We start from the raw sequence: 18,028 nt of genomic DNA, 5'->3' as shown, positions 1-18,028 counted from the left end.
GCTGCTCCTCTGTTGTACTCAGCTTTGAAGCTCACACCATCAGAAGATGCCTGGTGTAGTGTGGCCATCTGCAGATTTTTCTGGGTCATTCCCCCTCACTCGCATGGTCTTTCAGCACTGGGTTCACTGTCATTGTTAGAGAATCAGGTATCTCTGTGGAGGGTCCTTCTAGCACCTCATCCTCTCAGCTCCTCGACCACCTGTCTTCCCATGGGTGTGTCTTTCCCTCCCTCAGCGGCCTCCACCCGTAGCCTTATTTTCAGCGTCATACTCTGTGGCTACCACACCTAATTTTCAGCTCACTACCCCTGCTTCTCATCTCCAACATCCTTTAATTCCTCTGGGACTTAAATTGGCCTGAGCACTTGGCACTCACCGTCCTGCCCTCCCTGGGCCCAGTTTTCCTGAGCTTCGAGTCCCTGGTTCAGCCCCCATCCCTACCTTGCATATACGTGATCCCTTTCCCGTCCCTCCCTCCATTGTCCTCCTCTGGCAAACCCAAGTGCTGGTTCACTTTAATTCTCTACCTCCCTCACCCCTGCTTTGAGCGATTAAGTATGGCTCGAGAAAAACATGAGGAAAATAGCTGGTCTCACTTTAAATTCATGACTGCTCACTTCAAGCGAGTCCTCTCTGCAGACTGGGACATCAGGTCCCTTTTCCTAATTTATATACCTTCACGCTCACCTGGATGATTGTTCATACATTCCCTCCTCTCCTTGAATCTCCAGTGTCTCCTGCCCTGTCCTCACTCTCACCTGATTAATTCCTATTACACCGAGAATGAAGAGAAAGAAATCGACCCAGAGAGATTTAAATTGGCAAATCAATGAAACATTCAGTAGGGATTTTTAAAAATTTAAACAGGGGAAGTATAAGGAAGAAAATAAATTAAAAGAACCCTATGGTTTCGCCATCTAGAAAACCCTTGTTGCTGTTAAAAAAAAAAAAAAAAAAAAAGGAAAAAAATAATACATGTACCTAGTTAGAAAATTCTAACAGTGCAGAAAGGCAGAAAATGAGTAGTGAAAGTATACCACCTGATCCAGTATTCTTCTTCACAGGGAGCCTCTGTGAATGGTTCCTGTGATTTCTGCCTCAAAAATCTCTGTCCACTACTATGTTCATGTGTTATCTACATATTCTTCAAAAATTATACAGAAAAATTGTAGTATTAACACTGTTTTGTCTCTTTCTTAAGCTGTAGACATTTAAGTTAATTTATTGAAATCAAAAGATACCTTTCTTTGAATTTTTCAACATCAAATTGTGAAATTATTTCAGCCAAATTGTTAAAATGTCTCTTATTTATTACGGATATAATTTGGCTGAAATAATTTCACCTGATTTCAAATAGGGACATGACTTTTGCTTATAAATAGGGATTTAATGTTGAAAAAAAAATTCTAATGACTTTTGTGTGTTAACTCAATCAGAGACTTTCTAAGAATGTTATCTTTCCCCTTCTGGATAAAGAAATTAGTGCCTACTTATGACATGAAATTTAGAAACTGTAGAAAAATGTAAAAAGAGTATAAAAATCACTTGATGCCTACCACCCAAAGTAAATCATGGTGAACACACATAGGATCATATGTTCAGTTTTTTTTTCCCCTCTGCATAGTTTTTATATCAGAGTTCTTTTAAAATCTCTGTTTATTAACATTTTTATATTTTTTTCAGAGTCATATTAAATCAATAGACTCAGGAGAAACTAACATAGATGGAGCTGTAGGTGAGTAGATCATGGGACATTTTACATCTATGCTTGAAGATTTTGATACTATGATTTTGGACATGTAAATAAACATCTATAATAATTAACTGTATTTCTAGGAATGATGGCATCGGAAGAATTTATCAAGATCACGCTGTCGGCTTTTGAAGCAGTGATACAGTATCCTATTTTATTGAAAGACTATTGCTCTACGGTCAGTTCTGGGTGCCATTGAAAAACATATTTTTTGACTTACTTGGTAACTGTCTGTAGGGAGATTAGTTTACATATACTTGGTCATATATGTTCCTCACATGAAATAGCTGTTGAGAAAAGCTGACCCCAGACAGGATGAACCTAAGAAATCTCTCCCTATCTTGTTGACTTATTTTGGGGTTTTTCTTTGCTTATTATTTTCTTTCCCTTCTGGTTCACACCTTACTCACTTATTCCTGGCCTAGAGTTTCTCAGCCTTGGCACTGGGCTTCCATGGTGGCTCAGATGGTAAAGAGTCTGCCTGTAATGCAGGAGACCCAACTTTGATCTCTGGATTGGGAAGATCCCCTGGGGAAGTGAATGGCTACCCACTCCAGTATTCTTGCCTGGAGAACTCCATGGACAGAGGAGCCTGGTGGTCTACAGTCCATGGGGTCACAAACATGACTGAGCGACTAACACTCTCACTTTCAACCTTGCCACTCTGGATGTTTGGAGATGGGCAGTTCCTTGTTGTGGAGGCTGTCCTGGGCATTGAGAGATGTTTAGCAGCATCACTGGCCTCAACATAGTAGATTTGGAGGCTCCCGTCAGTTGCAGCAATCAAAAAGGTCTCTACCCATTGCCAGATGTTTTCTGGGCATGTTTTTCCACTATTGCTAGCAGTCCATCTGCCATTTACACATATGCCATATGTGTGTGTTTCTAGGCTATATGTTTTGTTTCATGAATCTCTTTGTCTAGCCCTTTGCTTGTACCAGCTTATTTCTTCCCATCATAGTAAACCTGGAAACCATGTCTGCTTCATGCTTTTCAACATTTTTCCATTACTCTTGACCCTATTTTTTCCAAATACTTTATGGGATCAGTGGGAGAAATTCACACAACCTGGTTGGAATATTTGTGTGTTTTATATTGGGATTATAGATTAATTTTGCAATAAGAAGTTCATGATCTGAGCCACAGTTAGCTCCCAGTCTTGTTTTTGCTGACTGTATAGAGCTTCTCCATCTTCGGCTAAAAAGAATGTAAACAGTCTGATTTCAGTATTGACCATCTGGTGATGTCCATGTGTAGAGTCTTCTCTTGTGTTGTTGGAAGAGGGTGTTTGCTATGACCAGTATATTCTCTTGGCCAAACTCTGTTAGCCTTTGCCCTGCTTCATTTTGTTCTCCAAGGCCAAATTTGCCTATTACTCCAGGTATCTCTTGACTTCCTACTTTTGCATTCCAGTCACCTGTGTTGAAAAGGGCATCTTTTTTGGGTGTTAGTTCTGGAAGATCTTGTAGGTCTTCATAAAACCATTCAACTTCAGCTTCTTCAGCATTACTGGTTGGGGCGTAGACTTGGATTACCTGATATTGAATGGTTTGCCTTGGAAATGAAGAGAGATCATTCTGTCTTTTCTGAGGTTGCATCCAAGTACTGCATTTTGGACTCTTGTTGACTAGGATGGCTACTCCATTTCTTCTAAGGGATTCTTACCCACAGTAGTAGATATAATGGTCATCTGAGTTAAATTCACCCATTCCAGTCCATTTTATTTCACTGATTCCTAAAATGTCGATGTTTACTCTTGCCATCTCCTGTTTGACCACTTCCAATATGCCTTGATTCATGGACCTAACATTCCAGGTTCCTATGCAATATTGCTCTTTACAGCATCGGACCTTGCTTCTATCACCAGTCACATCCACAACTGGGTGTTGTTTTGCTTTGGCTCCGTTTCTTCATTCTTTCTGGAGTTATTTCTCCACTGATCTCCAGTGGCATATTGGGCACCTACCGACCTGGGGAGTTCATCTTTCAGTGTCCTATCTTTTTGCCTTTTCATACTGTTCATGGGGTTCTCAAGGCAAGAATCCTGAAGTGGTTTGCCATTGCCTTCTCTGGTGGACCACATTTTGTCAGAACGCACACCATGACCCGTCTGTCTTGGGTAGCCCTACGTGGCATGGCTCATAGTTTCATAGAGTTAGACAAGCTCTATACAGTCAGCAAAAACAAGACCAGGAGCTGACTGTGGCTCAGATCATGGACTCCTTATTGCAAAATTCAGGTTTAAATTGAAAAAAGTAGGGAAAACAACTAGACCATTCAGATTTGATCAAAATCAAATTCCTTACAATTATACAGTAGAAGTGACACATAGATTCAAGGGATTAGATCTGATAGACAGAGTGCCTGAAGAACTGTGGACAGAGGATCATGACGTTGTATAGGAGGCAGGAATCAAGACCATCTGCAAGAAAAAGAAATGCAAAAAGGCAAAATGGTTGTGTGAGGAGGCCTTAGCTAAGAAAAGAAGAGATGATAAAGGCAAAGGAGAAAAGGAAAAATATACCCATTTGAATGCAGAGTTCCAAAGAATAGCAAAGAAAGATAAGAACACCTTCTCCAGTGATCAATGCAAAGAAATAGAGGAAAACAATGGAATGGGGAAGACTAGAGATCTCTTCAAGAAAATTAGAGATACCAAGGGACTATTTCATGCAAAGATGGGCACTATAAAGGACAGAAATGGGATGGACCTAACAGAAGCAGAAGATATTAAGAAGAGGTGGCAAGAATACACACAAGAACTATACAGAAAAGATCTTCATGGCTCAGATAACCATGATGGTGTGATCACTCACCTAGAGCCAGACATCCTGGAATGAGAAGTCAAGTGGACCTTAGGAAGCATTATTATGAACAAAGCTAGTGGATGTGATGGAATTCCAGCTGAGCTATTTCAAATCCTAAAAGGTGATGCTGTGAAAGTGCTGCACTCAGTATGCTGCAAATTTGGAAAATTCAACAGTGGCCACAGGACTGGAAAAGGTCAGTTTTCATTCCAGTCCCAAAGAATGGCAATGCCAAAGAAAGTTCAAACTACCACACAATTGCACTCATCTTACATTTTAAGCAAAGTAATGCTTAAAATTCTCCAAGCCAGGCTTCAACAGTATGTGAACCGTGAACTTCCAGATGTTCAAGCTGGATTTAGAAAAGACAGAGGAGCCAGAAATCAAATTGCCATTGGATTTGTTGAATCATGAGAAAAGCAAGAAAGTTCCAGAAAAACATCTGCTTCTGCTTTATTGACTACACCAAAGCCTTGGACTGTGTAGATCACAACAAACTGTGGAAAATTCTTAGAGATGGGAATACCAGACCACCTGATCTGCCTCCTGAGAAATCTGTTTGTGAGTCAAGAAGGAACAATTAAAACTGGACATGGAACAACAGACTGGTTCCAAATTGGGAAAGGAGTACATCAGGGCTGTATATTGTCACCTCACTTGTTTAACTTATATGCAGAGCACATCATGTGAAATGCCAGGCTGGATGAAGCACAAGCTGGAATCAAGATTGCTGGGAGAAATATCAATAACCTCAGATATGCAGATGACACCACCCTTATGGCAGAAAGTGAAGAAGAACTAAAGAGCCTCTTGATGAAAGTGAAAGAGGAAAGTGAAAAACCTGACTTGAAACTCAACATTCAAAAAATCAAGATCATGGTACTGGTTCCATCATTTTATGGCAAATAGTGGACAAACAATGGAAGGAGTGAGAGACTTTATTTTTGGGGGGCTCCAAAATCACTGCAGATGGTGACTGCAGCCTTGAAATTAAAAGACAATTGTTCCTTGGAAGAAAAGCTGTGACCAGCATAGCATATTAAAAAGCAGAGATATTACTTGGCCAACAAAGGTCCATCTAGTCAGAGCTATGGTTTTCCCATTTGTCATGTATGGATATGAGAATTGGACAATGAAGAAAGCTGAGCACCGAAGAATTGATGCTTTTGAACTCTGGTGGTGGTGAAGAGTCTCGAGAATCCCTTGGACTGCAAGGAGATCCAACCAGTCAATCCTAAAGGAAATCAATCATAAATATTCATTGGAGGGACTGATGCTGAAGCTGAAACTCCAGTACTTTGGCCACCTGATGTGAAGAACTGACTCATTGGAAGAGACCCTAATGCTGGAAAAGATTGAAGGTGGGAGGAGAAAGGGATGACGGAAAATGAGATGGTTGGATGGCATCGCTGACTTGATGGACATGAGTTTGACTAGGCTCCAGGATTTGGTGATGGACAGGGAAGCCTGGTGTGCTGCTGTCCACGGGGTCACAAAGAGTCAGACATGACTGAGCTACTGAACTGATAGATTAATTTGCACAGAGTTGACTTCTTTGACGCTTCTCATCAATGACTATATTTTACCTTGATTTATTTTTCTTTCTAACGTATAGATCTGTGTGTCTGACCCATGTCACTTTCCTTTTTTCTAAGAAACTTAACATTTCTTACAAGGCAAGTCTACTGGCAAAACATTTCTTCAGTTATTGTTTGTGTGAGAAATTCTTTATTTTTCCTTTTATTCTTGAGGGAGAATTTCACTCTGAATTCTAGGTTGGTGTTTTTTTTTTCCTTCTCAGCACTAAAAATATTTCATTCCAGCATGATATATCAGGTAAAATGACCTGAGATCAGTGAGCTAGCTGTTAGTATGAAGCTTTATGTTTCTTTGGCTAGGAGCCAAGCTGTGTAACTGTAGGTTTCAGAGGCTAAAATTACGTGTAACGTCCTTGTTTTGTCTATCCTGTCGTCTTCAGGTTTCCCTAACAGCGCCTTCTGGAATAAAGCCTGTGCCTTGCAGCTCTGTCAGTTGTAATCCTGGGTTATTACACAGGAGCCCCGTTGATGATGTGTTGAGGTGTGGTGGAGCGGGTAGAGATCCATAGCCCGTAGATTTAGGTCACATTCCTTTTCTGAGTCTGTACGCCTGGGCTGTGACCCTCACACATACTTCTCAGCACCCACACCCCCATGCCCCAGTTGGTGAGATGGGAAGGTTTACAGGGTGTTGGAATTGGATATTCCCCCCACCCCCACCCCCAGTTCAGCTTTTGGTAGAACAGTATCTCTTGAGTCCAGTCTTTGTTAAGGAGAAAAGAATGCCCTAAACATATTTCAGAATGGTTAGTTTTTCCTTTCCTCTGCCAGAAGCATGAGACTTATCTCTGGTCTTCAGTCTGAGAATCTGGTGGGGCTCTGGGAGGTAAAACTTTTGGGAGGTGGGTGGTTGCACTAAGGTTGGACCTCCAGGAGGTTTTATCATCTCAGACACCAATTCTTGGTCAACCACTGTTGAAGTTTTTGTACCAGTTGCTGGCTTCAGTGGCAGCTTCTGCTCCTGTTAAGCTATGATTTTCTGTCTTTGCCTTTCTCTTCAGTTCTAGGGACAGTTGGTTTTCTTTGTGACTTGACTTCTCTGATTTATCTGAGAAGAGTTGTTGATTTTCAGTTTGTCTAGCTGTTTTCTTCTTGTGAGCACGGTTATGATAGCTTTCCAGCTTTTATTTTAGAAGTTATCAATGGTTATCATATTTGTAAACACTTTATATATATGTGTGTGTATTTATATTTTGTAAAAGTCATGATATCATAGACACCTTAGAATTTTATCACTTTTAAATGGTGTCTTTTTAAAATTATGTTATTTGATTGGTTGTTGTAGGGACATTGGGAAGAGTATTGATTTTTGGCTATTCATCTTTTGATAGTCTTGCTTTTTGGACCATGCTTAAAGGTCAAACTTACAGAATTGAACATGTAGATAATTTTATTTTAGTCCCACTCCTCTCTTAATATGCTCTCTTAAACCTTTAGGGTGGGTGTTGAGCATGTTGATAGGGGTTGATGGTGAGATGTATCTCTCTTCTTTGCATAGTTTTTGCTTTTGACATAACTGGGAGTTTAGAGTTTTCAAAATTCCTTTGTGAAATTCGAGGTCTTTGCTTTAAGTGATGTGACATCACTCAGTGAAAGAGGGTTAAAAAAAAAATCCTTTGTCCTTACGGTTCTTGTACAACTGTCTAGATATATTGTCATGTATAAATTTATTTTGTGAAGTTGAGCTAGAACAGGGTAATACTGATGGGCCACTACCCATATGTGGAGATCCTGACCTGTGTAGGACATTCTTTCACTGGTTTGGAAAACAGGAGGGTGGTGTTGAGCTGTGGGCCACTTCTGCCTTTTTCTGTGGTGAGAATGAATACATATCATAGGATCAGGAATCAATGCAGGTATAAACAATAGGAATTTTATTTATTGTCACCAGAATAGTTCACCAGGTGAGACAGTTGTTTTGAGAATTAGACAATGGGAGTGATTTGTCCTTTCTTCATCATCTGTTTTCATCCTGGGGTAAATTGTTATTTTGGAGTCGATTTCAAACCATGTTTTATAGTGCTCTGTCTGATATAACAAGAAAATCATAGAGGTGGTATGTGTTATGGATTTAGATCTTTTGAATCTGCATCTCAAAACCACCAAGATTAACTTGTCATAGCGCTTTGATGTATTTGTGAAAACCTGAGGATTGTGTATCTCCTTTTTTCCCAGTATTTTGATGATTGTTCAAACTTGATTAATGATCACCAGCTTAAATGTATATTAATTTGACGGTTCAATGTCAATGCATGCCAGGCAGATTTTGTATTACATACTAATGTTCCTTTCATCAACTCTGAAGGTTTTGATAAACTACTGTCTTGATGATCACAGTGTCATTTTGGCCTGAAGACTTTTTCAGGTTGAAATGGACTTGATTGTTTATTAAATGTCATGCAGAGTTTAGATGCTGGGTAAATTTAGCAGTTGATGTTTTTCACCCCTCTGACTAGTGATTTGTCAGTGACAAACGGCGTGGGTAGTGGTTGATATTGTAACAGGGGCGGGCGGGTGTGACTGACAGCAGTGAGCACGTGACCCCGGCGGGTGGGCGAGGGCTGTGGTTTGAGACCCACTTTGCTATGGTCAGCGGGGCAGTGGTCCTCGTGGCAGAAAGTGCAGTGAGAGGTGGGTTGTGGCCTTCTTTCCCAGGCCCTCCAAGCCCTCAGGCTAGTGGGTGAGGTGGGGGCCCGGGGACAGGCAGGGGGCTGCGCCCCGCAGGCTCCAGAGCTCTTGCCAGGCCCAGGCCTTGAGGAGATGCAGACTTCTCCCCCACCCCCACCTCCACGGCCTAAAGGTGGCGGCGGTCATCCTGGGTGTTGGTCCACAAAACCATGCCCCTGTCAGGGCAGCCTGAGGGCCTGGGTGCTGGGAGCCTGGCTCCCTCAGTGATGACAGCTGGGCGGAGTCTGGAGACCTGGCCCTGAGGATGCTGCCAGCTGAGATCGGCCTGCTCAGCTGGGCGGGGCACTGGTGGGAGGACCAGGCTGGGGGCTGTGCCAGCATTCAGGGCAGGGAGACTGGCCTGCATGGGGTCCCTTTCTCGTAGACAGGCCTGGGCCTCGGAGGGTGAAAGCTGAGTCTGGTGACCTTGTCCTTTTATCGGAGCAGAGAATAGCATTTGTTTGGTGAAGGTTTATGGGAACATTGTGACCAGCTGCAAGAACACAGGATCTGGTCCTAGAAATCTGCAACAACTAACCACACTCCTTCCTCACCTTGCCTCTGGAAGGCTTTAGCTGAAAGCTTTCAGGGAGTTTGAGGGCATGAGCCACTCATCCCCTTGCAGGGCCCTGCACTAAACCTTTCTCTGCTCCAAACTCCGACCTTTGAGTGTTTTTTGACCCCACTGTGCATCAGGCACACAGACAGTATTAGTTTTTTGTTTGTTGGGATTTGAACGGAGTCTTTTGCGTCTTGTCTTGTAGGTGGTTGATTATATCCTGCCCCCCTTGGTGTCACTGGTTCAAAGCCAGAATGGTAAGTGTGACCACATCAACAAGCACAGCAGGTGCACGTTCTGTTTTCATTCCAACTCCACGTGGGCATGTTCTTGGCATCTCTCTGTCTTTCCAGTGGAGTGGAGACTCTTCAGCTTGCGGCTACTCTCAGAAACCACATCTCTGCTTGTGAACCAGGAGCCTGACGACGGCAAGGAGGTGGTGAATGTCGACTCTGACAACAATCTTCTGGCTCTAATTAGAGATGTCTTACTTCCCCAGTAAGTCCCATGTGCTGCACTCAGGCAGGGAAGGGTGGGGTGCCCAGGATGCCACCATCAAACCAGCTCCAGTGGTGGGCTCGGGGTCTCAGGGAAGGTTCTTATATTTTTGTGTGTGTGCTCATGCACTCACTGTAGGAGGTTTAGAAAGAGAGGCAGTAACTACTACACTGCATGGGACCCAGGAGAATCTCAGTCCATCTTCAGAAACATCCATTCAGAGCTTTATCTGTTTTTTACAAGGCACATGACTGAACTTTTGCAGATTCAAAGCTGTTTGTGGCCAGAAGGATAAGGTTTATTATTCAAGGTCAGCATGATGAGACTTCTGAACTTGAAACTGGGACTTTTCCTGGACCTACTCAGAAACTATAGAGAAGGAAAGACATCTTCCTTCACTCCTCCCCAGACTCATGGAGTGGAAATTGTTTAATTAAAAATAATATATTTGGGGGAGCTGAGGTGGGGAATAGTACCAAAAGAGTTAATGAGTATTAATTAACAGAAGGAGTGTATTTTTTTTTTTTTTTTTTTTACTCCATTTGCTTTACGTAGCAGACACACAATGGGATGACTGCTGAGAGTACCCAGTGCAAATATGTTAAGCTCTAAAATGGCATGTTATAATTCAAGCAACTCTGTAAATTTTACCAAACAAAAGGAATTGAAGTTAAATAAGTGCATGCCATATATCACTGTTAAATAATTTTTCTTCCCCAAAATTAAACAAATGTTGGCAGGTGTGTCAGGCATTGATGTGCATGCCTCATCCTGCTTCCTTAGGGCCTAGGCTGCAGTCTGAGTCAGGCCAGCAAGTTTCCAAGGATGGCAGCTGCACCAGCTGCTCCCTGACGTTTGTTAAACCTCTTAAGATCTTTCTCATTAAACATTTTTTCTTCACTATATAGAAATGAGATCTGATTATATTCTGAAGAGCTCAACCACTGCTTGTTGACTCAGGAAGGTGGTATATTTTACGAAATGTGTAGCCAGTGTGTGACAACCCTACTCCCAGCTGAGAAAGCCTGTGTTGACTCATGGGAGCTTGACCCCGATACCTTGATATATAAGGCCAGCCCCTTGGTTCTTTCTGCTCCCCAAGCCTCTGTAGTTAGGTTCAGGGAGACCCCTGGTAAACATACAGAAAGAATACTTTTGATACCCCCATGTAAGAAAATGATAATCTGTATGAGAAAATATTAAGCTTTGTCATTGGTGCTTTCTCAGTGATAAACTATCAATGAATATATTTTTGGTTGCATTTGTTATATATGTGTATGTGCATATATGGTTTGTACTTAATGTTAATGAATATAAGATTCAAATCTTTTTTTTTTTTTTTTAAAAATGATGGATTGTTTGCCATGCACTGTGTGGCACGTGGGATCTTAGTTCCCTGACCAGGGATCAAATCCATGACCCCCTGTGTTGGAAGCGTGGAGTCTTAACCACTGGACTGCCAGGGAAGTCCAAAGACTCAGAGCTGTCTAATGGAATTGATCAATACTTTCACTGCCATCTTATATTTCCTAACTACTTAACATATAAACATATACATCTTTCTGACAACAAAATGCTTAAGTGTAGTTTTGTGCAAAATATGTATTTTTTAAAAAAATGTTATGTATGTATTTATTTTTGGTTGCTTTGGGTCTTTGTTGCTGTGCATGAGCTGTCTGTAGTTGCCGCTTGCAGACTTTAGGGCACGTGGGGTCAGTACTGTGGCACAGAGGCTTTGTTGCCCCGAGGCAGGTGGTATGTTCCCAGATTAGGGATGGAACCTGTGTCCACTGCAATGGCAGGCGGATTCTTAACCCCTGGACCACCAGGACAGTCCCAAGGGTTTTAAAAGATATACTTTGGATAATCTGTTACCTGACAACTTGTACTGAAGTTGTACTGAAGCATTTTCCAGGACCTGAGATGTCCCCCAAGTACTTCCCCCAGTAAAACTTCTTGGCTTAATGTTAGTTTGTTAACATCTATGCATGTTTGTCTAATTGCGTTTCTGAAGTCTGCCCACTTTTGGAGCAGTTTTTAGTGTAGAAAGTGTTGATTCTATAACTTAGTGCTCCTAGTTTATTCATCTGAATAGTATGTATTTCCTTTCATGTGCATCTGTACCTTTTCCAGAGGTGAGGAATTAAAGAGGAAAACACAAATGTACATTACATGGCAATTCAAGAACAAATGTAATGTAGATGAGCTCAGGTCTTTGTTCAGCAATTTGAAATGTACTTTGGATAATGGTATGGGATTTACTGGGATGTAGTGTAGAATGTTTTCAAAGCTCGTGGACTGATTCTGATGTGAAGCGCAGGTCCTGGCTCTGCATTTCATTCTCTAAACCTCAGTTTCCTCATCTATAAAATGAGGACAATAGTACTTAATTCAGAAGATTAAAAAATGAGGATTACATGGGATGCTTCTCTTAGAGCACTTAATGTGGTATGGGGGGCATAATACGTTCTAGACAAATGTGGAGCTCCACTACTCTTATTATTAGGAACATTATTATACTCTCTCATATTAAACTCTAAAATGAAGATTGTGATGGTACAGTGGGTGTTAGTCACTCAGTCGTGTCCGACTCTTTGTGACCCCGTGGACTGTAGCTCACCAGGCTTCTCTGTCCATGGAATTCTCCAGGCAAGAATACTGGAGTGGGTTGCCATTTCCTTCTCCAATGGTACAATAATAGTACATATTTCATAGGAGTGACCATTAAATAGTTAATAATAATTGTGCCCACTTGTCATATATAGTATGGGGTCAATAGGTAATCTATACAAATTTTAAAAAAGGAAATATAAGTGATGCATTCATTTAACTTTGATAATGGAAAACTAGAAACCTTGACAAGGAATTTGGCTTCTGAAGATAGCTCTTGGTAATTATAAGTTTAGAAATGCTCATAATGGTATGTACATATAATGGCTTAAGAATAATGAAGTTTCTAGAGTTTATAGGAGCTATATAGCACCTGCTTCAGTGTGCAAACAGACATATTAATGTTGATCCTTTTAATTTTGTTAAAGTTTAGTTGTCTTTGACTGTACGCACTACTTTAGATAAAGCCGCAGTGACAGTCTTTTCAGTCTTTTCACTTGAAAGGGTTGTATTAGGGCAGTTTTATTTGCAAACAGTAATACTTAACTCAGACTAACTTGCTAAGTAATTGTTTTCTCACAGAACTAAGAAGTCAGACTTGTGCTGGTGTCAAATATAGCTGAGTTCAGGGGTTTGAATTATGTCCACGGTACTGTGCGTACATGTCCTCCTCACCGTCTCTACTCTGCCTGCATCTGTGCGGCTTTGTTCTCAGAGAGGCTCTTTTGACTGGATTAAGTGGCCCCTGGATGCTGATCCTAGGGGAAGAGTGGATGTCTCTTCTGAGAGTTGTTGTAAACTTTTCAGGGAGCATAGTAATTTAATCCTGTTAAGTACCATGTAATACCTGTGTTCCAGGTGCTTCTCAGAACTGTAGTGTGATTCGAATGAAAACTCAGTTGTAAGAATAAATACCATATTAAATATTAGTTAGGATTCTCAGAGAAACAGAAGGAATAGGATGTATGTGAGTATGTGTGGGTGTGTGTGTGTGTATGTATATATATATAGAGAGAGAGAGCGTGAGAGCACAAAAGAGATTTGTTATAAGGAATTGTCTCACGTGATTATGGAGGCCAAGAAGTCCTAAGATTGGCAGTCTTTAAGTGAGGACCCAGGCGAACCAATGGTATAGTTCCAGCTTGAGTCTGAAGGCCCGAGAACCAGGAGAGCTGAGAGGGTAAGTGCCAGTCTGAAAGCTGACAGGCTGGAGACTCGGGAAGAGTCAGTGTCTCCATTCAAGTTCAGAAGCAGTAGAAGACCTATGTCCCAGCTCAGGGAAGTGGGGCAGGGGGAGTTCCTTCTGATTCAGTCTTTTTGTTCTCTTTTGGCCTTCAATTGATGAGAGGAGGCCCACCCACATTAGGGAGGGTAATCTGTGTTACTCAGTCTACTGAGTTAGTCTCATCTGGAAATACTCTCACTGATGCGCTGAGAAGAATCAGTAATGACACGTCAGTAATGAAACCTTCATGACCTGTGGCCCAGTCAAGCTGACACATAAAGTTAGCCATCGCCCCAGCTATCACAGATATCACGAGTAAACGACATACTGTGTGAGCTGTGGATATCAAAAAACTGTCACCTCTTGTTACTGTCCATGATCTGCTTTCTCAAGGGATGAACTTCGGTTTCAAGTGTTTGGTCAGTGCCTTTTGTATATGGAAGATTATATAATACGACTTATAGAGAGTCGGTATTTGAGTCAGACTGTGAAACCTGAGAATGATTAGGTAGAAGAGGAATGGATACCCTAGGCTGGAATGGGGTAAGCACAGGCGTGGAAGAGGCAGAGCCGGGCAGTAAGCAGACCAGATTATTTCTAGCAGAAATCTGCATGTCAGAGTTCTGTGGAATAAGCTTGGGAGAAAATGTCTTCTCTCTTCATCAGCCTATTTATTCACTAATTGAATCCATCTTATTTCACAGGCATATTTCTAATAATGACCACGATAGGCACAGCCTCTGCCTTTGTGTAATGTATTGTCTGGTAGAGCCAGATATTTCAGAAATGAGTGATTTTTTTTTTCTGAAGAGCTTTGTAAATCATGTAAGTCATAAATGCGCACTTAAGTACACTGTACTGTGCTCTGTTGTGACTGATTCTTTGCGACCCCATGGACTATAACTCACCAGACTCCGCTGTCCATGGGATTTTCCAGGCAAGAATACTGGAGTGGGTGGCCATTTCCTTCTCCAGGGGATCTTCCTGACCCTGGGATTGAACCTGAGTCTCCTGTGTCTTCTGCATTGGCAGGTAGATCGTTTACCACTGTGCTGGGAACCCCCTTACTTAAGTATACACTAAATAAATAAGGAAGTCACCTTTCTTAAACTGTGGGTCTGTATCATGTTTATAAACGTGCTTTGGAGCATGTGTTCTTCCTGAAATATTCTGTGTGCTTTTGATTTTTACCCATTTAACTTTTTGAATCTTAGGTTTCTCAACATTATATGCCACAAGGACACTACTTCCTACAGCTTATCTGTTAAGATGGCCCAGAACACTGGATTCCTTTGATCACCATCTAAATAGTATTCTATTATGGACATTTCCATGATAGGAGCAAGAAAGGGATGTTCTCATCATAACTTTAACTTTGAATATAAGTATTAACTAACAATACAAGAAAATTAAACTCTAAACATTCTATTAGCTTTTCTATTGATGCATAACATGTCAATGGCTTCCCCTGTGGCTCAGTCAATAAAGAATCTGCCTGCAATGCAGGAGACCTGGGTTCAATTCCTGGGTTGGGAAGATCCCAGGATCCACTATGATTTGGGACTTCCCTGCTGCTCAGACAAATAATCTGCCTGCCAATGCAAGAGACTCAGGTTCCATCCCTGGGTTGGGAAGATCCCCTGGAGAAGGAAATGGCAACCCACTCCAGTATTCTTGCCTGGGAAATTTCATGGAGAGAGGAGCCTGGCGGGCTACAGTCCATGGGGCCACAAAGAGTCGGACACGACTGAGTGACCAGCACACACACTGTATAATACTGGCCTTAGTCCTTGTCTGAAGACCCCAGGAAAATTCTGCTTCCAGGCTCATTCAGGCTACTGGCAGAATTGTTTCTTGTGGTTTGTATTAGTTTTTCACGACTGCTGTAACAAATTACCATACAGAGACCGGCTTAAAACAACAGAAATGTTTTCTTTCATGGTTTAGGAGGCCAGAGGTCTGACATTCAAGTGTTAGCAGGGTTCTTTCTTTCAGGGCATCGTGGATTTATGACAGTGTCCCTCCCGTCTGCTGTATTCACATAGCCTTCTCCGCTGTGTGTCAGCTTTGCATTTCCCTCTGCCTCTCTGTCATTCTATTTAGAGGGCCTACCCTCCGTTCAGGCCCATCTTACCTGGAAATCCTCAATTACATCTGCAAAGACCCAGATAAGGTCATATTCACAGGGGTCAGGACTTGAACATGTCTTCCGGGGGCTGTTATTTATACACCTTACACAGTTGCAGGGCCAAAGCACCTATTTCTGTGCCACCGCCTGGTATTTTAGGTGCTCAGAACTCTTTCCATGTGGCCCCTCCATCTTCGAATCAGCAGCAGTTTGTCAAATCCCCTTCATGCTTGCCATTTCCCTGACTTCCTCCTTGGCCACCAGCTGGAGAAAACTGTCTGCTTATTGAGCTTGATGTCAGTCACTGGCAGTCTGGATCTTGTGATTAGAATATATTTGTATTCAGATCTCCGTCCTGCCATTGACTTGGTGTGTTACCCTTACTTCCTCCCCCCTTCCACCTCTTCTGTCCAATTTTTCCCTTTTTCAAGACAGTTGGGATGCCAGGAACATAACTGTTATCTGTATGATTAATGAGAAAAGTTTTTTTTTTTTTTTTCTGAGAAGAAAGATAAACCACATATAGTGAGAAAATTGGCATGATTTTTTTTTCAGCAGAGACAAGGTTTAATTTTAAAGGTTGCTGCAGAAGAAAAAGAGGCAATATTTAATGGAGCTTAATCCCAGAGTGACCTTATTAATTAAAATCGTTACTGCTCAGAAGTTTTATATCAAAGTATTATCAGTGAAATCTTAACACTGAAATAGTCTTCTGACTGAACATTTTTTTCTGTCGCTTGTTACATAACGGGAGGGCATTGCTCTTTCAGTATTTAGCTGTAAATGGGACTACATCATCCATTCAGGGAACACATCATTACTCTTCTTAGGGAAGAGGAAATTCTAATATTCATACAAACATAAATAATGTAATTTGAGCTCCCTTGTGTGATCATTCATAGGAGGTTTAAAACGCTTCCTCTCTTCTCTCCCTCCTTTCTTTCTTAATTCATTCAATAAATGATATCAAGAGACTTCTGTGTCAGTCACTCCGGATATTATGGTGAGAAAGACCGAATCTCTGCCTCCTGGTGCTCTTACAGTCTAGTGGGTGAGACTAAACAAATGAACACATAAGGTGATTTCAGTTCATCGTGAGCGCTGTGAAGAAAAAACCGAATGGTGTGTAAGTAGATAGAGAATGACACCTGCCGTATCAGCGAAGGGTGGTATGGCCATCAAGCTATCAGCTGCTGCAGCCACCCCAGACTGTTCCCTGGCGGGGTTCAGGATGGAGAAAAGAATAGGTCCTTGATAGCTAAGGTGTGTATCAAAGGAATGACTTCAGTAATCCCCGACTCTTGCATCTTCCCGTACAGAGGAAAGTGCTAGATTCATTAACTTGAGATGTCTGGTTTTTCTTTAATTAACAGTAATCCTTTGTTCCAATTATCTACCTATTTTTTGTTATGAAAATGCCTATATATCCTGGCTCCTCCCTGTCCTCTTTGTGCAGTCCCTCAGAGCTATCTGAGAGGCTGCCTCTCAGGTTTAAGTCCCCAACAAGTCTGCTAAATAAAAGGTGTCTCAAGTTTTAGTTTATGCTTTTTTTTCCACCTCAGTTTATGAGGGGAATGGAGGGAGAGCTTATTTTATTTAGGTAGCATATCAAGGAAGGCTTTATGCCAGGTGGAAAGCCATGGGGGAAAATGTGCTATGAAATTTGCCTTTGGTAGATTGGAACCACTTTGCCAACATGTTTTTGTTCTATTTTCATATTTTCTTTTAGCTTTGAGTGTTTTGTATTGAAAAGAGATCATGCTGATATAAATGTGTTTACAGTGTTATTATGACAGTAGAGCATTCAGCATTTCTCTCCTGGGTAAAGTGAGTACTGTCTTTTTTTTTTCCCCTTCTGTTTTCTAATTCTCTTGTGACCTGTACAATCATCAGGGCTATAATGACTTCATAAATTATTAAGACGTTTTTCAGAATTTCAGAAAGGACTGTATCCTTGACAACTTAGAATTGTATTTCCTTTTAGAAATATGAATTTATAAATGGGTTTTATTGTGGCAACACACTGTAGAGTTTGTCTCTGAAATAATATCCAGCAAAAGTCTTGAGTTTCACTACCAAATTTCTGTGTTGGTGGCTCAAAAGACATCGAGATGGTTCTCTGTATTGCATCTTTGTCTTCCTTAACTACAGTATTCTGTGTAAAAACAGGCATGAACCTGACC

The 18,028-nt window shown here is 41.5% G+C and overlaps 1 protein-coding gene across 4 annotated transcripts in view; it reads left to right on the top strand.

The window, feature by feature from the left end:
• Positions 1–18,028, top strand: part of ULK4 (unc-51 like kinase 4) — a 496,024-nt gene that overhangs the window by 151,679 nt on the left and 326,317 nt on the right. For all 4 annotated transcript variants that reach the window (XR_010662955.1, XM_065933097.1, XM_065933095.1 and 1 more), the window contains 4 exons: positions 1,684–1,735; positions 1,837–1,931; positions 9,590–9,641; positions 9,738–9,882. Coding sequence is in view for 3 of the 4 variants with exons in the window: in XM_065933097.1 (XP_065789169.1) it covers positions 1,684–1,735; positions 1,837–1,931; positions 9,590–9,641; positions 9,738–9,882 (344 nt within the window). In the remaining variant the exon portion in view is untranslated. The remainder of the gene's footprint in view (positions 1–1,683; positions 1,736–1,836; positions 1,932–9,589; positions 9,642–9,737; positions 9,883–18,028) is intronic.

The sequence above is a fragment of the Muntiacus reevesi genome, chromosome 4 (assembly GCF_963930625.1).
Source record: "Muntiacus reevesi chromosome 4, mMunRee1.1, whole genome shotgun sequence".
NCBI lineage: Eukaryota > Metazoa > Chordata > Mammalia > Artiodactyla > Cervidae > Muntiacus > Muntiacus reevesi.
This window is presented reverse-complemented; position numbering and strand designations above follow the sequence as displayed.